At 51.6% G+C, this 18,266-nt stretch overlaps 7 protein-coding genes across 7 annotated transcripts; 4 read left to right on the top strand and 3 right to left on the bottom strand.

The window, feature by feature from the left end:
* Positions 1 to 373: 373 nt before the first annotated feature.
* N7459_000665 (mediator of RNA polymerase II transcription subunit 12) lies at positions 374 to 5,372 on the bottom strand (the record flags this gene model as incomplete). The annotated part of the gene is made up of 5 exons (XM_056939850.1): positions 374 to 1,915; positions 1,981 to 2,854; positions 2,907 to 3,211; positions 3,268 to 4,706; positions 4,760 to 5,372. The coding sequence occupies 5 exons, from the start codon at positions 5,370 to 5,372 to the stop codon at positions 374 to 376; spliced, it is 4,773 nt and encodes a 1,590-aa protein (XP_056804130.1).
* Positions 5,373 to 6,985: 1,613 nt separating this feature from the next.
* On the top strand, positions 6,986 to 7,758 carry N7459_000666 (uncharacterized protein; the record flags this gene model as incomplete). The annotated part of the gene is made up of 7 exons (XM_056939851.1): positions 6,986 to 7,022; positions 7,079 to 7,129; positions 7,204 to 7,235; positions 7,298 to 7,314; positions 7,379 to 7,390; positions 7,451 to 7,548; positions 7,607 to 7,758. The coding sequence occupies 7 exons, from the start codon at positions 6,986 to 6,988 to the stop codon at positions 7,756 to 7,758; spliced, it is 399 nt and encodes a 132-aa protein (XP_056804131.1).
* Positions 7,759 to 8,079: 321 nt separating this feature from the next.
* Positions 8,080 to 9,306, top strand: N7459_000667 (translation initiation factor eIF1; the record flags this gene model as incomplete). The annotated part of the gene is made up of 4 exons (XM_056939852.1): positions 8,080 to 8,377; positions 8,614 to 8,688; positions 8,794 to 8,886; positions 8,945 to 9,306. Coding segments are annotated over 4 exons (828 nt in total), but the record flags the coding sequence as incomplete, so codon positions are not given.
* Positions 9,307 to 10,094: 788 nt separating this feature from the next.
* N7459_000668 (uncharacterized protein) lies at positions 10,095 to 11,215 on the bottom strand (the record flags this gene model as incomplete). Its single annotated transcript, XM_056939853.1, has 2 exons — positions 10,095 to 10,569; positions 10,755 to 11,215. Coding segments are annotated over 2 exons (936 nt in total), but the record flags the coding sequence as incomplete, so codon positions are not given.
* A 455-nt stretch (positions 11,216 to 11,670) lies between these two features.
* On the top strand, positions 11,671 to 12,826 carry N7459_000669 (uncharacterized protein; the record flags this gene model as incomplete). Its single annotated transcript, XM_056939854.1, has 3 exons — positions 11,671 to 12,023; positions 12,153 to 12,266; positions 12,325 to 12,826. The coding sequence occupies 3 exons, from the start codon at positions 11,671 to 11,673 to the stop codon at positions 12,824 to 12,826; spliced, it is 969 nt and encodes a 322-aa protein (XP_056804134.1).
* A 1,158-nt stretch (positions 12,827 to 13,984) lies between these two features.
* Positions 13,985 to 16,419, bottom strand: rgd1 (putative Rho GTPase activator (Rgd1); the record flags this gene model as incomplete). The annotated part of the gene is made up of 9 exons (XM_056939855.1): positions 13,985 to 14,096; positions 14,148 to 14,218; positions 14,277 to 14,371; positions 14,445 to 14,588; positions 14,649 to 15,138; positions 15,191 to 15,396; positions 15,448 to 16,054; positions 16,119 to 16,172; positions 16,252 to 16,419. 9 exons carry the CDS (start codon positions 16,417 to 16,419, stop codon positions 13,985 to 13,987), a joined length of 1,947 nt encoding a protein of 648 aa, XP_056804135.1.
* A 665-nt stretch (positions 16,420 to 17,084) lies between these two features.
* On the top strand, positions 17,085 to 17,651 carry N7459_000671 (uncharacterized protein; the record flags this gene model as incomplete). The annotated part of the gene is made up of 2 exons (XM_056939856.1): positions 17,085 to 17,412; positions 17,464 to 17,651. Coding segments are annotated over 2 exons (516 nt in total), but the record flags the coding sequence as incomplete, so codon positions are not given.
* Positions 17,652 to 18,266: the final 615 nt, after the last annotated feature.

Raw genomic sequence — 18,266 nt, forward strand, 5'->3', positions numbered from 1 at the left:
ATGAATCACGCCCAATTTCAAAGCAAGAGAGGAAGAAAAATGGCGCATGAGAGGAAGGACCACATCAATGCAAGTATTCATCATGGCTGGAAGGATATGCGATGTCATGACCTGGCATGTCTGGCTGTTCAAGAGTGAAAAATGACGCAATGATATCCAGGATGAATCCGGCTGGGAAAGCCCCAGGGGAAAATAAATCTCAATCAATACTCAGTGATCAGAATGTTTGGGTTTGCGGCGAGAGAATGATCAGAGACTGCAGGAAGAATCTGATATGAGCGAGGAAAACGTAGAGTGAAGAGATGGGAATGGTGGCAACGTTCGCGGGTGGCGAAACGAGCTTGGAGGCAGGGCATTTGGCAAGGAATCGATCTCAGACCCGGACACGCCGGGCATCGAAATAGCCCAAGTTCACAGCAGTATCATTCGCACCCACGAAGGGTGCCGCATCTTCCAGGAGCTCCCAAGAACGAATCGGATATGGACCACCAATCCTGCCTCTATTCTGGACACGGAGCCGACTCGTAATGGAGTTCGGTCCATCTACCACTCCTGTACATAGGCCTGACGGCATGACAGACAGCTGCGAAGAAGGACCGGTGGCTGGAAGATTAGTGGACACAGGAGTTTGGTTTGATGCTGAGGCTGTCGGGGAGGGTGCTGAAGTTGACTGAACAAGAGTGGAAAAGTGCACATCTGACACAGGGCCGAGGAGATATAAGAAACGGGTGTCATTTTGGAGAGGGACAAATGGCGGGCTTTTCTCCCTGAGATATCGAGAGCATTGATGGCGGATTTCGTCAGGAAGCTCGTCAATCAGGGAGGCGGCAACATCCAGAGCGTGCGTTTGCAATAAGATCCCTGGACAGGGACGGTAATTCTCGGGAATACTTGGACGGGGGAAGTAATCGGCACCTGGGAATTGGCGCAGTACGTCTCCCGGAAGACGTGAAAGTGCAATGCAGAAAATCGAGATCAACAAGCGGGGCTGCTCGAAGGAAGAGTTGACTTTGAGAGTCGGGGATAGCTGCATGAAAGATGCGCGATGAATGACCACCATCCTCAAAAGGGCGTAAAACCAGAATGCAAGAGCCCGCTCAAAGTCGGAACGGCAATGGTCATTGTGGGTTCCAGCTCGAGGACCCTCAGAATTTCTGAGGCTGCTTTGCATGCTGATAATTTTCTGAAGGAGGGTGTCCATCTTCTCCACAATGATTGGGGCAATGGAAGGCGTACCAGAGTCCGGGACGCTATATGCGAGTTCTTCAATGATAGCAAGATACAATTTGGCCATTTGCAAATATTCCTGGCTGGGAAGCACGGTAAAGGGTTCATTCACCGGCTCCTCGAGTAACGGGATTGAGAATAATTCCTTCTCGGCACGCTCACGGATTTGCCGAATCGCGCCTGAGCCCATAAGAGCAACAAGGTCGACCCAGTGGAGCTTGTGCGCACGTGAATCTGCCACGACAGTCTTGAACATCGCATCTGCGATGTGGTTTCGATCATTATCACCCGAGTCTTCGAGAAAGAGGACTTGGAGCTTCAGTTGACAAAATGGGAGTGAAAAGTCGTCAGTTGTGCTCGCAAGCTTCTCTACCTCCGAGATGATTGAGTTATCATTGTTTTGCGAATCGAGGTCCAACAAAAGATCGAGAGCCTTTCGGAGAGCACCCATGGCTGCCGGATATTGAGTGATGAGTTTTTGCATGCAGTTTTGCTCGGCGCACTCGGGATTTCGCACAAGCAGTTCCTGCAGCAGCATGACCATAGAAGTCTCTAAGTTGCAATGTCTAGTGAAACCATTCGAATTGTCGGCATCGAAGGATGACGCGGCATCGCAAATTATACCAACAACTTCATCCGAGTTCTTGGAAAGAAATTCCAGTTGGGCCAATTGAAATCGATACGAGACCTGACGTAATGAGAAATAGTAAGTTATTTTTTCTAAATAAACAGGCAATGTCATGAGCTACTTACCAGATCCAGGTATTTCCCATTTTCCGAACGGACCACGAGAAGATCAATCAAATCTGCCGAGAGATCGGCCGCATTGGGAATGCCAGGTGTGGAAAAGCTAAGTCTTTTCACAAAAGACAGCAAGGATCGAATCGTGACGCATCCAACCCCGATGAGGGACGGAAGTGCGCGAAGTAATGTGGAACGATCAGGAGATCGTAAATGCCCACTGACCCAGCGAGCTAAGATGCCATCGAAATGTTTTGACTGGAAGGACCGCAGCTGTGCCAGATAGCGGCAAGTATCGTTTGCTGACACATTTCCTTTGTGTCCACCAATTTCCAGATGTTTAGTCAAAGTATTGAAAACCATGTCAAGGGTTGGCTCGTCCATAGCACTCCCAGAAAGTAGCAGCTGATCCAGCTTCTCTCGAAACAATGGATCTGAGTCGCCGAAAGAGTCGGGAATATGATCGGATACCGGAGAAGATGCAGCCAGAACCGCCTTGTTTTCCATGCGTGAAAGGTCCTGGCGAAGGACCACAACAGTGTTGAGCTCGTTGGGAATTCGCAAACCTAGTTCGATCAGGGAAATTATTAAATCAAGGTTTGGCAAGCTTGATCTTTTGATACCTGCATAGGTATCAACCAACTTTCGGAACAGGTCCGTAGCGGCACCAATCACAGACAATGATTCGAAGTGGCAATTGGTGGTATCGGCAACCGATGCAAGAACAATACTATCGTCAGAGCTTGAAGCACACCTCAACACATCTGCCAAGATCGAAATGTCACTGAGGGTCTCCAGGATATCACGAATAGTATAGAACTCGTCCGGTGTAAGCGCAGACACCGATTTGACAAAATCGCCAGGGAGACTGACTTGCGCCGTCGAACTATAAGAGTATTAGCTCTTTATCTAGGAATAGAAGGAAAGAAAAAGCTCACCACTTAGCATCGCGGACATGTTCAGCAACAACACCTCGCAACCATTGACCAATTTCAGCCTTAACAGCCCAGCTCAAATTCATTGGCAACGTGCTTATTGACTCTTCTGCATGTATGCTCATATCGAAGATTGCTGGCAAACGGCGGCTAACCAGCTCCTTGACATTGGCAATCACCATGGCTTCGTCTGATCTAGATAGGCCCAAACGCGCTAACAAAATATTCCGCAAGTTGGCGACATGTTCGGGGAGTCGCCCAATGGGGAGCTGGGCTATCAGTCCAACGTCCCCCGGCAAATCCAGCATCTATGACACTGCGTTAATACGTCCAGACAGAGTCGGGGAATTAAACGAGGGCATACCATGGACTTCTCCTCCAACAAGCGGCTTGTAACACCTTTAGCCATCAGCCACTGGAGGTATCGACCAACTGAGAAGTTCTGCGACCTGACGAGCTCGGAAATGGCGTGATAAATATTACCTACATCGAGTCTAGTATTTGCGGACACTCGAGTAAGGAAGGCGAGGATATGGTCATCGACATCAACTCCGGAGAGTTTCCACTTCCGCAAGAGACGAACTCCAACGTAAACCCGACGGGTTCCCTGGCGGAACGGGGTGGCAAGCCACTCCAGTAGTTTTGAAATCAGAGCATTTCGGTCATCAATGACATCTAGGCAGGCGGCGGAGATCGTAGGTATATCATTCACAGAACGAATAGAGTCGAGAAGGCGGATAATACGTTGATTAGGAGCACGCTGAGTAGTCTTCGTGGCGTGTCTCGGGCGCTGTACTCGCTGGTTGCGTTCCGCAAGGGTCTGCAACAGGGCCTGGTCCACTTTTTGCGAAAGGTTGAGGCATGATGACACTTGATGCTTGTAGGTTTCCCAGGAATTTGGCAAAATGATCGACGAGGTATGTTCGTGCACCAGCTTTTTGACAAAACGAGACAATCTGTCAATGAGAGGTTGAAGAGCCTCCGAATGGGCATCGGTGGCTTGACGCCGTTTTTCGAGTAGCAATTCGGCCAAACGCCGACCGCGCCGTCGATACCGTAGAAGACCGTTCCAGTATATTCCAAGCATCAACAACCAGACAGGGACAGTGGTGAGAGATGCTGCTTCGAAAGAGGATAGATACCATTCAAGGAAATGATCATGATCAAGCAAGTTCTCGAAGAACAGGCGGGCAGTCAAGCTGACTGCATAGGTCATTTTGGCCTTCCAATCAGAGGATTTTGGGCCACTAAGCACAGCCTCAACGAACTGTTGGACGTTGGCCGTCCAGTCTCGTACCCACTTCGCTTCCAATCCTACAGCTAAAGCACCGCTCGTCCCTTTCCGCTTGAACGCGCGAATCTCATTCGCACCAACACACTTTGCTAGCCAAACAGCTCGTGCCACTGGAATCCACTTGCCCAGACATTGATCGAGAAGAATTTTGCCGCGGATACCATGAGGAATGGTTCGGCTTAATCGGCGGAGAGGCACAGACGGGTTAGCAAGATCTCGGAGCCAAGCCTCTCGCTTGTTATCGGTGAGTGTGACCCGTGGCGGAGGCTTGAACGTTGAGGGGGCATGAACAGTGTTGTAATTTTTGCGTTTCTCCAGAGCAGCAGCAAAGACGGTGGAGAGCATCTGCAGACCAGTGCGGTGCTTCAATTGCGCATACAACGCAGGGCGCGCCGTGTTAGATTCGTTCTGGGAGACTTGAGTACGGTCATAATATCCCTGTTTTGCAGTTTGTTCATTCAAAACGTCTTCTGGGTGATCACCGGTCCATGGTGTGAAATCAGCAACTCCTGTAAATGGTTAGCCATCTCCACTGCGGCCCCCAACCACTCGGTTCACTTACTCTCGGTTTTGAGTACTGGCGCCACGGAGGGAGTCTCGATGCGATATGGAGTTGTCTGGACAGACTTCGGAGATTCTTCTGTTGATCTGGAGCTAACACTCGATAGTCGATCATGCAGAGCACCACTCCAAGGCTGGGCAGGGAATGGGGGTGGCGACGACGGCTTGGAGTCCGTCGCATGATCACCGCGATTCTCGTAGCCAGGAATTTCCGACATGCACGCTTGAAACGACCACAGCGGTCGACCACGCCATGAGAACGGAGCTCGTGAGCTTGTACTTCCCGGTGTACTCCTTGTTTCCCCACCATTCGCCCCCGAGCTCGATTCATTCATGCTTGATCTGCCGGAAACCTCCAGCTTAGGACGCTTTGGCGGATGTTCCTTATCACGAGGCTCCGATCCGCCGCTCGTCAGGTCGACTATAGGCAGTTGGCGGGCCAGCGGCTGCGACTGGGGCTGCGACTGTGATATGGGAGGAAATGGTTGCATTGTCTCCGACGGGGGATCGTACTGGCCGGACGTCGGCGCAAGAGCAACTCGCCCGGGGCCACCATTGGGCACTCGCGTCGGGTGGCCCCGCGGTTGGCCACCGGCAGAAGATCGGGGTATCATCTTCAGCTCATGGTGTATTGTTGTTGGCCGAGTAGTCGATCTAAATCATCCGGATAGCGGGAGAGCCCAAGTCGGGGGGGGGGGGGGGGGGGCGATCTTGGCCGATTTGAGGATACAAATGCCAAGGAGGACGGACTGCTCAAGCATTCGAGGCGTTCGAAAAAGAGCAGCAGGAGGCGCGGGGGGAGGGCGGCCCGAGACGAACTGGAGGACAAGGCAGTCGAACAAGAAGATCAAGAGATGGAAGGCGTTATCGACGGGCTCACGGGTCCACCGGTCCGCGGGTGTTTATGGGCGCGATAACGTAAGTCACGGGCCAACTCAGCTCCGCCACCGAAGCCGAAGATCGACGGAAAATGTCAGGTAGTACTTTATTATTATTCAACATTCGGTCCGTATTGTACATACATGATCATAGCTATGTGACCTAGGGTAATCTGCGTCTGTGATGGCCCTCGTGGCATGCATAGTCTTGCAGGTGTATTTACCTAGTATATGCTCCTGTTCCTTCACATCGATCTGCGACTGCGGCACCCTCGTCGGGAATCCACTGGGTCGTGTACCGTATGCATCCAATTTCCTCCTGTACAGCAAAGCCGAGTCATTATTGCCGAATTAGCGACGCTTTCGCTTATCTATACTATGCATTCTTCTTGCTTATCATGTTCCTTGTACTACCGAACTGCTAGTGAGAATAGCGTTCCAAACTATGTGTGTATCCATACATAGCCTCGAACGGATGATACACACAAACCCCTTCAAGTCTGGCGCACCCATCCTTGAATCATGCAACAGATGACTCCGTCGCATACCGATCAGCCCATATCTTGTCTTGGCTTTGTACACTTCAACTTCCTACATATCAGTCTTTCCCACGGAGACTGTGAACCCCCCAAACCCACCCGAGCGCAGCTGCCAGAGATCATATTTAGATTATTTTACAGGGCAAACAATCTGGTGTTCAGACATTGTATGGAGTCATGCCGCACTATCGCTTCCGAGCTCCGAAACGTCCACATTCCGTATTGGCCCACCGTCGGATCGCTGCAGCGCAGTGCACCCCGAGGGTATACCGTGTGGCACCATGTTAAATCTCCCCTTTTCTCGTTGCCGTCGGAGATATCGTCCACAGCTTGGAGGGCAGCCTTCTCGCACGGAGCCGATATCGGGAAAAGATCAATGTACAATGTACATACATACATACATACATACATATAATGTATGTACATTGCCGGCATCACATCGATCTGCATCGTATGTTTCCGCGTCTCTTCCAGGTTACCGAACACTCGGATGGAACAGTTCTGCAGTTGTCCGATTTGCTCATCGAGCTCTGGTAGGCCAAGTGACTGGGCGGCCTGCATCAAAGTAGTATGCAGCACCATACCAAGCAGACCATGTCAAAAGTCATCTGAATAGCCACGGTGGTGGTGTATGCAAGATTGTCGCCAGAGATGGGCATGGATCTCTCGATGGTTGCGCTTGGGAGTTCTGGAGCGCTCGGGGGATTTCCCCCCAGTCTAGCCGGGACGGGCACTCCGGGTTCTTGGCACGGAGGTCCCGCAACCTCGAGACTTCTCCCTCTCTCAACCACCGCATTACTTCCCTCAAACATGGCGTCAAACAAGGACATGCGGAGGGCGGACCTCGGTGAGTCTGGCCATTCGCCAGTCAGGGAATCTAGCTAATCTCGAACAATGCCGCAGTGATCCCCTACGTCGACCCGCCTGCGAGCAGCAGTGATCCCGACATGTCCAGTAGGCAATCATGCCACCACCCGTGACGCGTTATCCTACAGGTTAGAATCGACTCTGATGGCAATGTTCAACAGGCACCATGTCAAGCACGATGCCCATGGCCGCGGTATGTGGATCCGACTTCATGATTCCCGAGAACTTTGCACTGACATACGGTCCATCTTGTAGATGTTCACACGGAACAGGTGAGTAGAGACTGCATATGCTCAAATGGCCCTACAACGCTGTTAATCATGGTCGCGATATTAGGATGATTGGATGGTAAGCCCGCAGCGGATGATCTCTAAGTTATCGGCGCCAGTCCCTCTAATCGCGTCGCAGGGTGTCGTTTATCTTTTCCCTCCAGACCTGGCTCGCGGAGTCCCCCGAGCAGAAGAAGACTGCTGCTACTCCGGCGTACATGTCTGTTGGGATGTCCTGTTCGTCTGCCCCTTCCCTTCGCTCGGATCCTGCCAACTAACGTCGTGGCTCTTCAAGTGATGGCACTCGTCGTTGTACGTCTCTCCCAGTGTTATTATCGCACCTCAACTTATCCTCTAACATTCCCACAGACTTATTTCCCCCTCTTTCTGCCTTCGCCAGCGCCCCAGGGTGCCTCTGTTGTGCCGTCTCCTTCCCCCTCGCCCTAAACTCTTGAACCTCTGTGATATCTGTTCCTGCAACCGATCCGGACCTAATGTATCTGTACCGCTCGTCCAAATGATTTAACCTCACCGGCTAGACACGCATCCGAGAAATAGTCAGCCCGGCAGTCGACTATCTCGTCGGTAGCTGCTTGCACACTCGTTGGCTCATGCTCTGCCTAGATTCGACCGAATCTGTGTTGTGTCACCATAAGCTAGGATAATCCAATTCCCATTTTGGGCAATTCACTAGAAAGAGTCAATTTTGTGCTGTTCTCTATGGAAAGCCAAAGAGCTCATGAATTAGAGACCTATCTATGTGCAGGGTACAGTGAGCCAACCATCGAGGGCGCTGATCCATCCATGGATGATGGACGGTGTCGCTTAGTCACACACCGCCTTCCCCACAACGTGACGCCCTCAAAAGGCTTTGCCGCTCTTCTCTCTGATTCTTCTTCGACCACCCAGTTCAGCCTACTTTCTCCTCAACACACACACTCGCGATCGCTCTCACTTTTAAGAGATATTGAATCTCGCCTCTCGCTTTCTTCTACAAACACCGCTTTCAAGGGCCGTTTCCGACAAAAGGCCGAGTTTATGTCCATCGAAAACCTCAAGACCTTCGGTAAGTTTGGTCGCCACTTTCCCCTCTTTGTGGTGAGCGCATGCCGAGACCGCAGACCACAACATCGACGGACCCATTGAACATATCATCTCGGTGAAGTTGGACGATGTAGTCTTCGACTGCGCATTGATTTGATTTCCTGCAGGGGATCTCTCATCGCTCAGCTCCACTAGTGGCCCCCCAGAGCGGGGTTGGAATTTTGGACTGGACTGGGGCTGACACATACTGTTCTGCAGACCCCTTCGCCGAAGCTGACGAAGACACCGGCGAGACTAAACAGTCTCAGAATTACATCCATATACGGATTCAGCGTACGTTTCATAATTGGACCTCGCCATCGCCCCCTTGTCCACCACGGTCACGGGGAGTGGTATCAGTGCTTGGGGTACCACCTGGCTAACTTGGGTTTCATACAGAGCGCAATGGTCGAAAGACTCTGACTACAGTTCAGGGTCTTCCGAAAAAGTTTGACCAGAAGAAGATCTTGAAGGTCATCAAGAAGAAGTTTGGTATGTGTCTCCACTGTCGTCGGTGGCAACGTGGGTTTGTATACTGACCGATACCCAGCTTGCAATGGCACCATTGTCGCCGACTCTGAGATGGGTGAGGTGATTCAGCTGCAAGGAGATCAGCGCAAAGATGTTCAGGAGTTCTTGACCGACAAGAAGGAGGGTCTCGAGCTGGATGCTAAGACCATCAAGGTATGTCTCCCAGCTGTTCCCGTTTACAACCCACCTATTAAACCAAACCCTTCCAGGTCCATGGGTTCTAATCCCGTCACCATGCCTTGTTCCGGTCCCTTTCTTCCCAGTCTATGTCGCCCTGTGAGTGGTGGGATAGGAAGCACGCTATGTCCCTTACCCGCCAGCCATGCATCCTACGGACGCTGTCTTCGGTCCAATTACTTGCTTTCTGTCTCCATCACTTAGTACCTGGAATGCTAGATCTGGGCCTTTGTCGAGGTGACACGCTTTTCCTCGCATCTCTTCAAACGATCGTTTCAGCTCGATCGACAGGAGAGCGTGCTCAGTCTGTCGGCTTACATTCTTATTTTGAACGGGATCATGACGGAATGAGGCGTTGGTAGATACCCATATCTGCATAGACAGACGATGCTTTACAACTTTCTTTTTGCGCGTTGTGTGGTTTGCATTCATTTTCTTCCGTTGCTGGAGGGAGACTGCCCATGCTGCACAGGTGATCATTATGGGATACAATGGTCATTCTGTCTTCTGGGTTAGTCAAGGAGATTTTGAAGTAGAAGCGTGCTTTTCTTGCTCGGTTCTATCGGTCTTTACCGTGTTCTTCATTCTTCTCCATTATCTCGCTCCTTCCATGCTACTTCGCGTCACGCCAGTATTCCTGCTTGGAGATTAGGAAAAATGTGCTGTCTTGACAGAATCTGCTTTGCGAACTTGTAGAGCTCAGTCACGCCAGACTGATTGGTCTGATAAATGTTGTCGGTCCATGACAAGAAGTTTCAACGAAATAGATTGGATCTGTCCAAGATCCTAGAATATAGATGAAGAGGGAAAGGACGAGGTGAAGGCTCGGCAGGACAGGGAGGTGGTCTAGGCAACATGGAATCCACAAGAGATGAATATAAGAGTCCCGAAAAAAGTATAAATCAAGTCATATTCCCCATCCTCTGGCGGTGCCAAAATCATGCGAAATGTGTATCAGAATCAACGCATGGTGACTTCTAGAGAATCGAAAGCTATAGCTCCCCGGCTACAATCCGGTCATCTGCAACTCGCATGCGCAAGAAGATTGCTACTGCCCAGTCCCAAAGTTTGCGGGTGATCACAAAAACAGGGACCTCGGGCTCATTCTCGCGAGTCAGGTGTAGTTGTAGTAGAAGCGAAGACATGCTGAGGAAGCTTGCCACGGAAACGACGAGTAAGGATGCCGTCGTTTCTCGCTTTATTGTTGCATGATTTTGAGTGGCGTGGTAGACAAAAGTAAGGGTCTGCATGGATACCAAGTCAGCGACCGTATAGAGTGGTAAGAAATGACATGGTGTTGAACACACAGTGGTAATGGAAATCCAAGCTGGAAGGAGAAGCCGAGGGTCAGAGGATGCCCCGGAAAGATATAGAACCCAAGAAGTTATATATGCAATTAATCCATTCGTTGTCAAAAGACGAATCACAACAGCTGGCGGGGTGTAGTTCAGAAGCCTGGTAAACCAACTGTGTGAGGACGATTATTCAGAGCTGTTGGAAAGAAGGCAGACCAACCATCGTGACATCATGCAGTCAGCAAAGAAGTAGGAAAGATAGGCTGATGCACAACACTAGTGCGACAACATGTTAGTCTTATAGCTGTCCAGACTAAAGCCGACATTCCCAGATGAAAGCAATAATCACATACCCACATAATGGCCAATGCCACCTCAGTCACCCGAAACCTCCTCTCCACGTCCCACTCCTGTCCAACACTCCCGACAATCGCTGCCGCCCATCCCTCCCGTCCCATACCCGGTCGAATATGCAGCAGCTCGGCCAAGAAGGTAAAGGCGCATCGCAATCCCCACCAAGCAGCAGGCAGCGTGCTCAAAGCCCGGCAGATCAGCAGTGGGATATGCCATCTGCGGTCAACACCCAAGATGACAGCCACCCGAGGGTGAAGTGGTGAGGGACCAGACTGACCAGCATCGCTGCTGAGTGGGGTATGAGACGGAGAAGAGGTCTGGGAGGGCAGGGCGGCGGATGGGATGGAAGAAGCCACTTTTTTGGCGAGACGGCTCGGTGACGGGTGGGTGGGAGGAACAAGCAGCTCCGGGGGCACCACCGGGGGCGCGATGTCTAGGTCTGGCTCCGGAGGCGATTGGGCGGGGGCTGAGTAGGGCGGAGGTGAGGCATTACGTCGAGGAGCCAGCCTTTAAACACAATCACGGCATATGCGGCCGCCACGCAAGACAGTAGAGCAAAGTTTCCTAGAAATCAAGTTTGGTGCAAGAAGGGGTTCTGTTAAAAGCGTCGGCTCTTTCAAAGTCCCGGGGGATGTGTCCCGCCCCCTAATCGGTAGATATCAAGACGTCACGAGAGTAAGCAAGGCCTCTGGGGGAGCAAATTTATTTGCTTTTCTCAATTGCTGGGTTTTCAGAACTAGCAGGACTGTGTCAACAGTGCCAGGAAGCCAGAAGGAAGAGTGTCAGAAATCTGCGGGGACTGTGCTGCGACGGATCTCCTATAGTTGGAAACCGCGGAGCGCGACACGTGACTGTCCGCGGATTTTATTCTGCCTGTCGGCCCTACAACATCTCCATCTGCCTCAAGTCGCCGTCCGCTATGGCGTCCTCCCTGCGCCTGTCTGCGGGCAGTCTCGTCCACAGAACATATACAGCTGTCGTCCTTTCCCAGTCGCTTGCCCCGAATGCACAACAATACCGCGCTTTCTCCCAGGCCCCCCAACGATGGGCCTACCGATCCCAAAATTTCCGCCCTCCGAGCATCTCGCAACCAGCGATGAAGACCCGCGCGAAAGATCTCCTTCAAGGGCAAATGCCGAATGATATTGGATTGTTGCCAGGGACCTTTGTCCGGCCGGCATGGAAGGACATGCCTTCGATCTTCCAGAATCCGGGGGATCGATTCCAAATGGAATGGACTTCGCTCAAGAGCAGGTTCCAGAACTTCATGAGGTAGGCATAGTGGTTGCTCCTGGGGATGCGGTGTATCCTGCCGATCGTGCAAGGGCATGCCTATAGGCGGAGGTCCTCTGAAAATAGTCGTGCTGTTCGTCTGAAGATGATGGCTAACGTTACTGGCAGTCTGTGTCTTTATTTCTGGCCGGAAAGGTGGTTTCCTTTGAGGCCCCAAGATCTCCGAGAGCGTCGAAGCCGTGCGCGTCTTTTATACAAAGATATGTACACTGCACTTGCGAGGTAAGGTTCATGCACTGTCTACCACCTCTGAGATTACATTGCTAATATCGAACCTCAGTGGTGACATTCCTGGTGTGCGTCGTCTCTGCTGTGATGGGCTTGCAAGGAAACTCGTCAACCAAATCGAGAGTCGCCCAAGGAATGAGCAAGTTACCTGGAATCTAGTCAACTGGATCCGCGCGCCGAATACCTACTTTACTGGCGTCCGTGTTGTGTCAGATCGTGCGACCAAAATTCCAGAAGTTCCCAACTCGGGTATCCGCCAGATCATTTTGCGTGTCACTTCTCGACAGTCGATGAGCAAAAGTAAAACATTGACGTCTCGTGGAAAATCTGCTTCTCAGGAAGTTGCCAAGACGACCCCAAAGGTGCAAGACTGTGATGAGTTTCTCGTCATACAGCAACTCATCTGGAATGACAAGGACTCTGGATGGCGGGTCTGGGGCTACGCCAAGCCAACCACTTTGGAAAAGGTTCAAACGGATCCTTTCTTCGCTCCAGGTCTTTCAACGATGGATCGACTCGAGGCCATGAAGGAGATGATGGGTGGCCGGAGCTAACGTCGTAACTGTATGACCAGCGGGATCTGTTACGAACATCATCCATGTCCAGGGCGGCTTCCCAGTTCTTCGGTCTCTGCCAGAGTAGAGTGATCCTGAAAAAAACAACAGCCTACAGCATCAATCCTCTGCCCATCATCTCACCAGGGCTTGCCGATCCAAATCTACTATTGTATACTAGAAAGATGGAAACCATTGCTCCAAATTCTTGCCTGTGTTAGCGGTACCAGTTGTCCACCCTCGAGCTCCTTTACTTACTCCAATGTGAGGGCAACCTTTTCCTGTCTATTCAACCTTTTTTTATTTTTATTTATTTATTTATTTTTTTCATGAACCTACCGCCAATTCGGCTAGATACAGCGGAGTATACGCCACTTCATGTACCATATATTCTCAATCTTCCCAGCCCTCCCAAGCTGTTCTTAAGCGTCTGGCCTACCTAGTAATATATTAGTATCTTTTTTTATGCTGAAACATCTGGAACAACTCCAACTGTCTGTGAGCCGCCTAGGTGACTGTAAATTCTTCGACCTACCTGTCGAAAGCTGCGGCCTTAGAATTAAACTCCCTCCCGTGGCCTAAATAGGCTTAAAGCGAAGGGTCTGTGTACCAGAGTTCCTCCGGTAAAAATCCCCATAAGTCGATCGCTTTCAAGGCGGCGACACACAGCTGGAAGACTTGCATTGGTAGAAGTATCAGGTGGACCGCAGGAAGATGTTCACGAGGAATGGCGTGTCATCAATTAATGGTAATTAGTACCTAGGTACCTACGAAATAACCCTCAAAAGCCCAACGCAAGTAATATGCTTTCTGACCAGGTGCAGAGTGCGCCGAGTACAAAAGGATATATATTTTGAAAGTTACCACGGTCAAAATCACGAAACAAGAAAGATAAGAGCCCTGCCGAAGAACGGAAACAAAAATCACAAAATCCATCATGTATGTACAGCCGCGAAATGGAAACAGCATTACTGTGTATTACAAGCTCATTCGTGAAAGGCCCGAAGACGACATCAGTGATTAATCAAATGATGTTATAAAGACAAGACAGGCCGCAGCGCGAGAGGACCAAGTACGGTTGGTCATAGAAGATGAGGATGTCATTAGTAAGTGATATTTCCTGCGTCCAAGGGTGTGGATAATCCAAGTAATTCGGATCTAGTCATCATCGAAAATCTGGAATGTGTTGTTGAGAATTGTTTCGATGACACGGACTTGCCAGCCGGCGTCGGCGATGTTGCCACTGGAGCTGGCACCCATTAGGGTGGGCCTATGATGAAAATGTTAATAAATCTAGAAGCACATGAGAGACACGACATACCCAAAGCAAATCGCCAGGTTGCCTGCGTTCATGCGGTTTTGGGTATAGTGTTCTTGGATCTTGTTAAGGTGCTGTGTCGTAATTAGTTCATAATTCAAGTAGATGGATAAACAGGGCCAACAAAGATACCAGAATCATTGCACGAAGAGTAGCATAGTGAGCGTCAGGAAGGCTGTTAATGAGTGCATGCAGCGAGTCTCGACGTTGCGCGTCATCATCAATACCTAAATTTTACTGGATGAGCTTCGGGACAGAAAGGGATTAGGATGGCGCGATGGTGCATGCTTGATGACTTACGGGCGGCATCAACGAACTGAGAATAATATTGCTCTGTAAACAAGGGGTCCGGTAGATCCCTGAAGAACTGCTTCAGAAGGCCAGCAACGCTGTTAACATCATGATAGAAGTTCTCTGGGTTCGTAAAGTCGACTTGTGATGAGTCTGAGTCCGGCATATTAGCAAATATTCAATAAATTACCCAAGCCTTCCATCAAGACCTACCATTGTTGAAGACCGCTTTCATGTGACTGATATGAGTCGCACTTCCTGATAGTCGATAGATACCCTCCATGTCCAGACCGAACAGCTCGACTGCCTGAAAGCACTGATACACGAGGAAAGGCACTGCAGTCCCATCCCTGGCGTATAGTTCTTCCAGGGAAACGCCAAACACTGGCTTTAAGGGGGGTAGATTAGACTGGAGACCCTTATCCACCGGAAGCGCGCTGGCCATTGGGGCTTGGGTCATTTGCGGAGGCTCGTGAGATGGGGGTCCAGAAGCTGGGTACGGAGGCTGTCCTGCTGGGGGTGCAGAGACAGTATCCCCTTGAGTTGGATATGGCGGCTGCTGGAAACGATCGGTGCTGCTCTGTGGCGGTTGGCTTGCTGGGGAGGAAATATTATGCTGGGAGAACGACTGGGGCATGGAAGACTGTCGTTTGGCCTGAGCACTTGTTTGTGAAGCTGCGGTTGGGGGTCCACCGCCGAGAGTCTAGGCAGAAGGTAAACATTACGAAGGCATTTGGGGACTTATGCCGACTTACGGGGTGACGCTCATATTTGACCTCTTCCGAACTCACCGCGCCTGGGTTACCTTCGTGGCTCAGAATATACTCATGCAAGTCTTTCTGGTTGTCGACCTGGCGAACGACGTCTGCGAGGCTCTTAGGGGCAAGTCCTCCATTGGTTTCACTCTTCATGGGGCTGATGCAAAGACCCTGGCCCAGCAGTAGCTTCTCGCTGAAGGTGGCTATGAAAGGTTAGTAGACGTCACATAGCCTTCACAGACAAAGGCACCCACCAAACTTTTGTTGCTGCAAAGTCAACCCCGAGTCACACTCCGAAATTAGCTGTTGTAGATGGTCCACCGCCTGAGGTCGGTGGGTGGACACCAGTTCCTGGCGAGCAGTCTGCGCCGCTTGGACCTTGGACGCATAGTCGCTATCCGCATTCTGGACCTTGCGCAGAAGCTCCTCCTCATGCTGGGCAGCGGACTTGTGGCCCTTCAGGCCAAATTTCCCACCCTGTTTATCCCCCGTGCGAACCCGATCATATTGCTCCGCAAATGACTCGTATTTGGCCTTGGCCTTCTCAGCAAGAGCCTCCGCGTCGATAACCTTCTTCTCCGCAGCCAGCCCTGTCTGCTTCCACTGCTTACGACCGCGTTCGATATTGGTGGCGAGTTCTTGCAAGTCGTCGGACATCTGCTGGAGGGACACGGCAAATTGCAAGCCATGATCAGCCATGCGCTCTTGTAGTCGATGGATGTCTTTGTAGCTAGCACTATAGGTGCCCTGGCGGTTCTCGTTGCGCTGCGCGGCATCGCTGACGGCGCGGGACAGCTTCTTCAGCCCCTGAGCATGATCCTCCTCCAGTGACCCTCGCTTCTTCAGAAACGTTGAGAAATCCTGACAACGGAGATTAGCATATTCAAAGGCCCGGCGACAGGCTTGTTTGTTGATAGGGACGCACCCTGGCTGAAGCCACGCTTTGCTTCAGCCGAGTCAGGAGAGTAGTGATCCCGATCTGTATGCGATACGATTCAAGTCAGCACCGCGTTCGGAGTGTGCCATGTCACGGTTATTTCAAATGGCCCAGGACTCACCTCCGAGTAAATGACCTTGTCCAGGCGAGCTCTGAGCTCATCGGAAATGGCCGCAGGCGGCTGGTCGACAGCCCCCGAGTGGCCGGCGGACGAGCGACCGGCGCTGGACGGAGGCGCGTCAGAAAGCGCAGGGAGCGCGGTCGGTTCAGGTAGAGCAGTGTCAGACATTGTCACTCGGCGAGGGGAAAGGGAAAGGGAAAGACAGGAAGGGCGGGAGAGCGAGAATCACACTTGCGGCCCCAAGCTATTATTATCGATGACACTGGAAACCGAGTGCTTGGCGGTGGGGAGGCGATGAGGTCAGACTCACAGGAAAATTGGTTGACTAACTAGTTAACTAGTTTTAACGTAAATGCTGCCGCCTGCGACGCCCAAAGCCCGGACTGACGTGGGTTCCTGTAGCGCTCAGGAACGCCCCAACCTTGAGGGCTTACTGAGACTGGAGACGTACCGTGAATGTTGTTGGCTACGCGGCCTGTTCTTCCCGGTGTCGGTTCTTGCTCAACGAACTGTCCTCGCGAGGATTATATCTTCCCTGACCAGATTCTGATGAGCTGCATGAGCGAAGAAAGCTCAGAAGGAATTCTTTCATCGAGGGTACCGAGGTACAGTTGGCGGAGTCAGTGTTAGTGTGACCCAAGACCAGGCTGGGTGTATAACTGCGCATTATATGCCGGTATCTACCTGGGAATAGCAGAGCGATTGTTCCAAGTATACTAAAGTGCCGGTGGCTTCGCTACTCTGGAAAGCGTCGAATAGCCACTCCATCATCCTGACCACGGCTACAACCATCCTCTCTCTCTCCAGGCTCTCCGTCAGGCCTTTTCTTCTAGCATCCTTTCCAAGCGGAAGGTCCTCTCAACGGAGGACTTCTAAGATATACCACGCCCGAAGTCAATGTCACCGCGACGCTTTACCTGAAGCCCGACCACTTTGAAGAGGTTGAGTTCCTCCTATCTTTCGGTCTCATTGATTCCCGTCTCATATCACGCATGACAGGTCGCCACTTTGATCACCGAAGTCATCAAAAAGGTGCAGGGAGAATGAACCCGACACGCTGCTCTACTTCGCATTTCGCGTGCCGGAAAAGCACGAGATTGTCATCGTCGAGAGGTAAGTGCCAAGGGGAGAGAAGGATAAAAAAACGGAGAATGGCACCGCGTGTGGCGATGGAGCAACCCGCGGCTGTCTCGGCATATCCATTCCCCTAAGCATCACACATCACTGAAGAACGGGTCCTGATCGGTTCTAGATATAAGAGCCAAGCGGCGGCCCAGGCCCACCTCCAGGCGTCCTATTTCCGTGCGTTCAGTGCCAAGCTGCCGGGGTTAATGGCGAAACCCTCGGAGCTACGAGCGGGAGGATTTCTGGGCGGCTCTCGGGGCGTGTCACGTCTGTAGCGCCTTGACTCGGATGGTAGAGAGCTGGTGATGCTCAAGGTGCCGAGGGGGGAATGTTAATAGCGAAGTTCATGCGCGGATGCCAGCCTCCGCACCCGGTGATTCGGCGCCGCGCAGGCGCCGCTCGAACGCCCGTGATTAAACCCCCATGCGATTGGTGCAGGGTCATGGCGAACGGAGCAGTCACAGATGGAGCGGGTCCAGCAGGAGAAATTCGATCCTATCACATCCGCGTTGGTGTCGCCCAGGGCCTGTACAATGCAAGAACGGGCGAATCGAGAGCTGAGAGCTGAGAGCTGAGAGCTGAGAACTGGGAACTGGGAACTGGGAAGGGGGAGTCCAATGTGGGAGGCTGAGAGCGAAGAAGCCGAGAGGAGAGATGTACATAGAGATGTTGATGTGGGGACCCGAACCCATTATTATTCAACTAAACCTCTAGGACACTTTGAAACCCCCGATATTGAACGCACGCGCTCTACTTTTTTTTACCTTCTCGCTCTTCCTCCTGGCCTTCATCTCTGCATTCCCCGAGCCCGACCGGGACGACTGCTCGATCACTCCCTTTCCTCATTGCTCTGGTGAGCGCAGCCCCTCCTTTCTTGCTGTCGCTCTCGT

Source organism: Penicillium hispanicum (assembly GCF_028827665.1).
Source record: "Penicillium hispanicum strain IBT 35686 chromosome Unknown utg000001l_segment0_segment0, whole genome shotgun sequence".
NCBI classification, from domain to species: domain Eukaryota; kingdom Fungi; phylum Ascomycota; class Eurotiomycetes; order Eurotiales; family Aspergillaceae; genus Penicillium; species Penicillium hispanicum.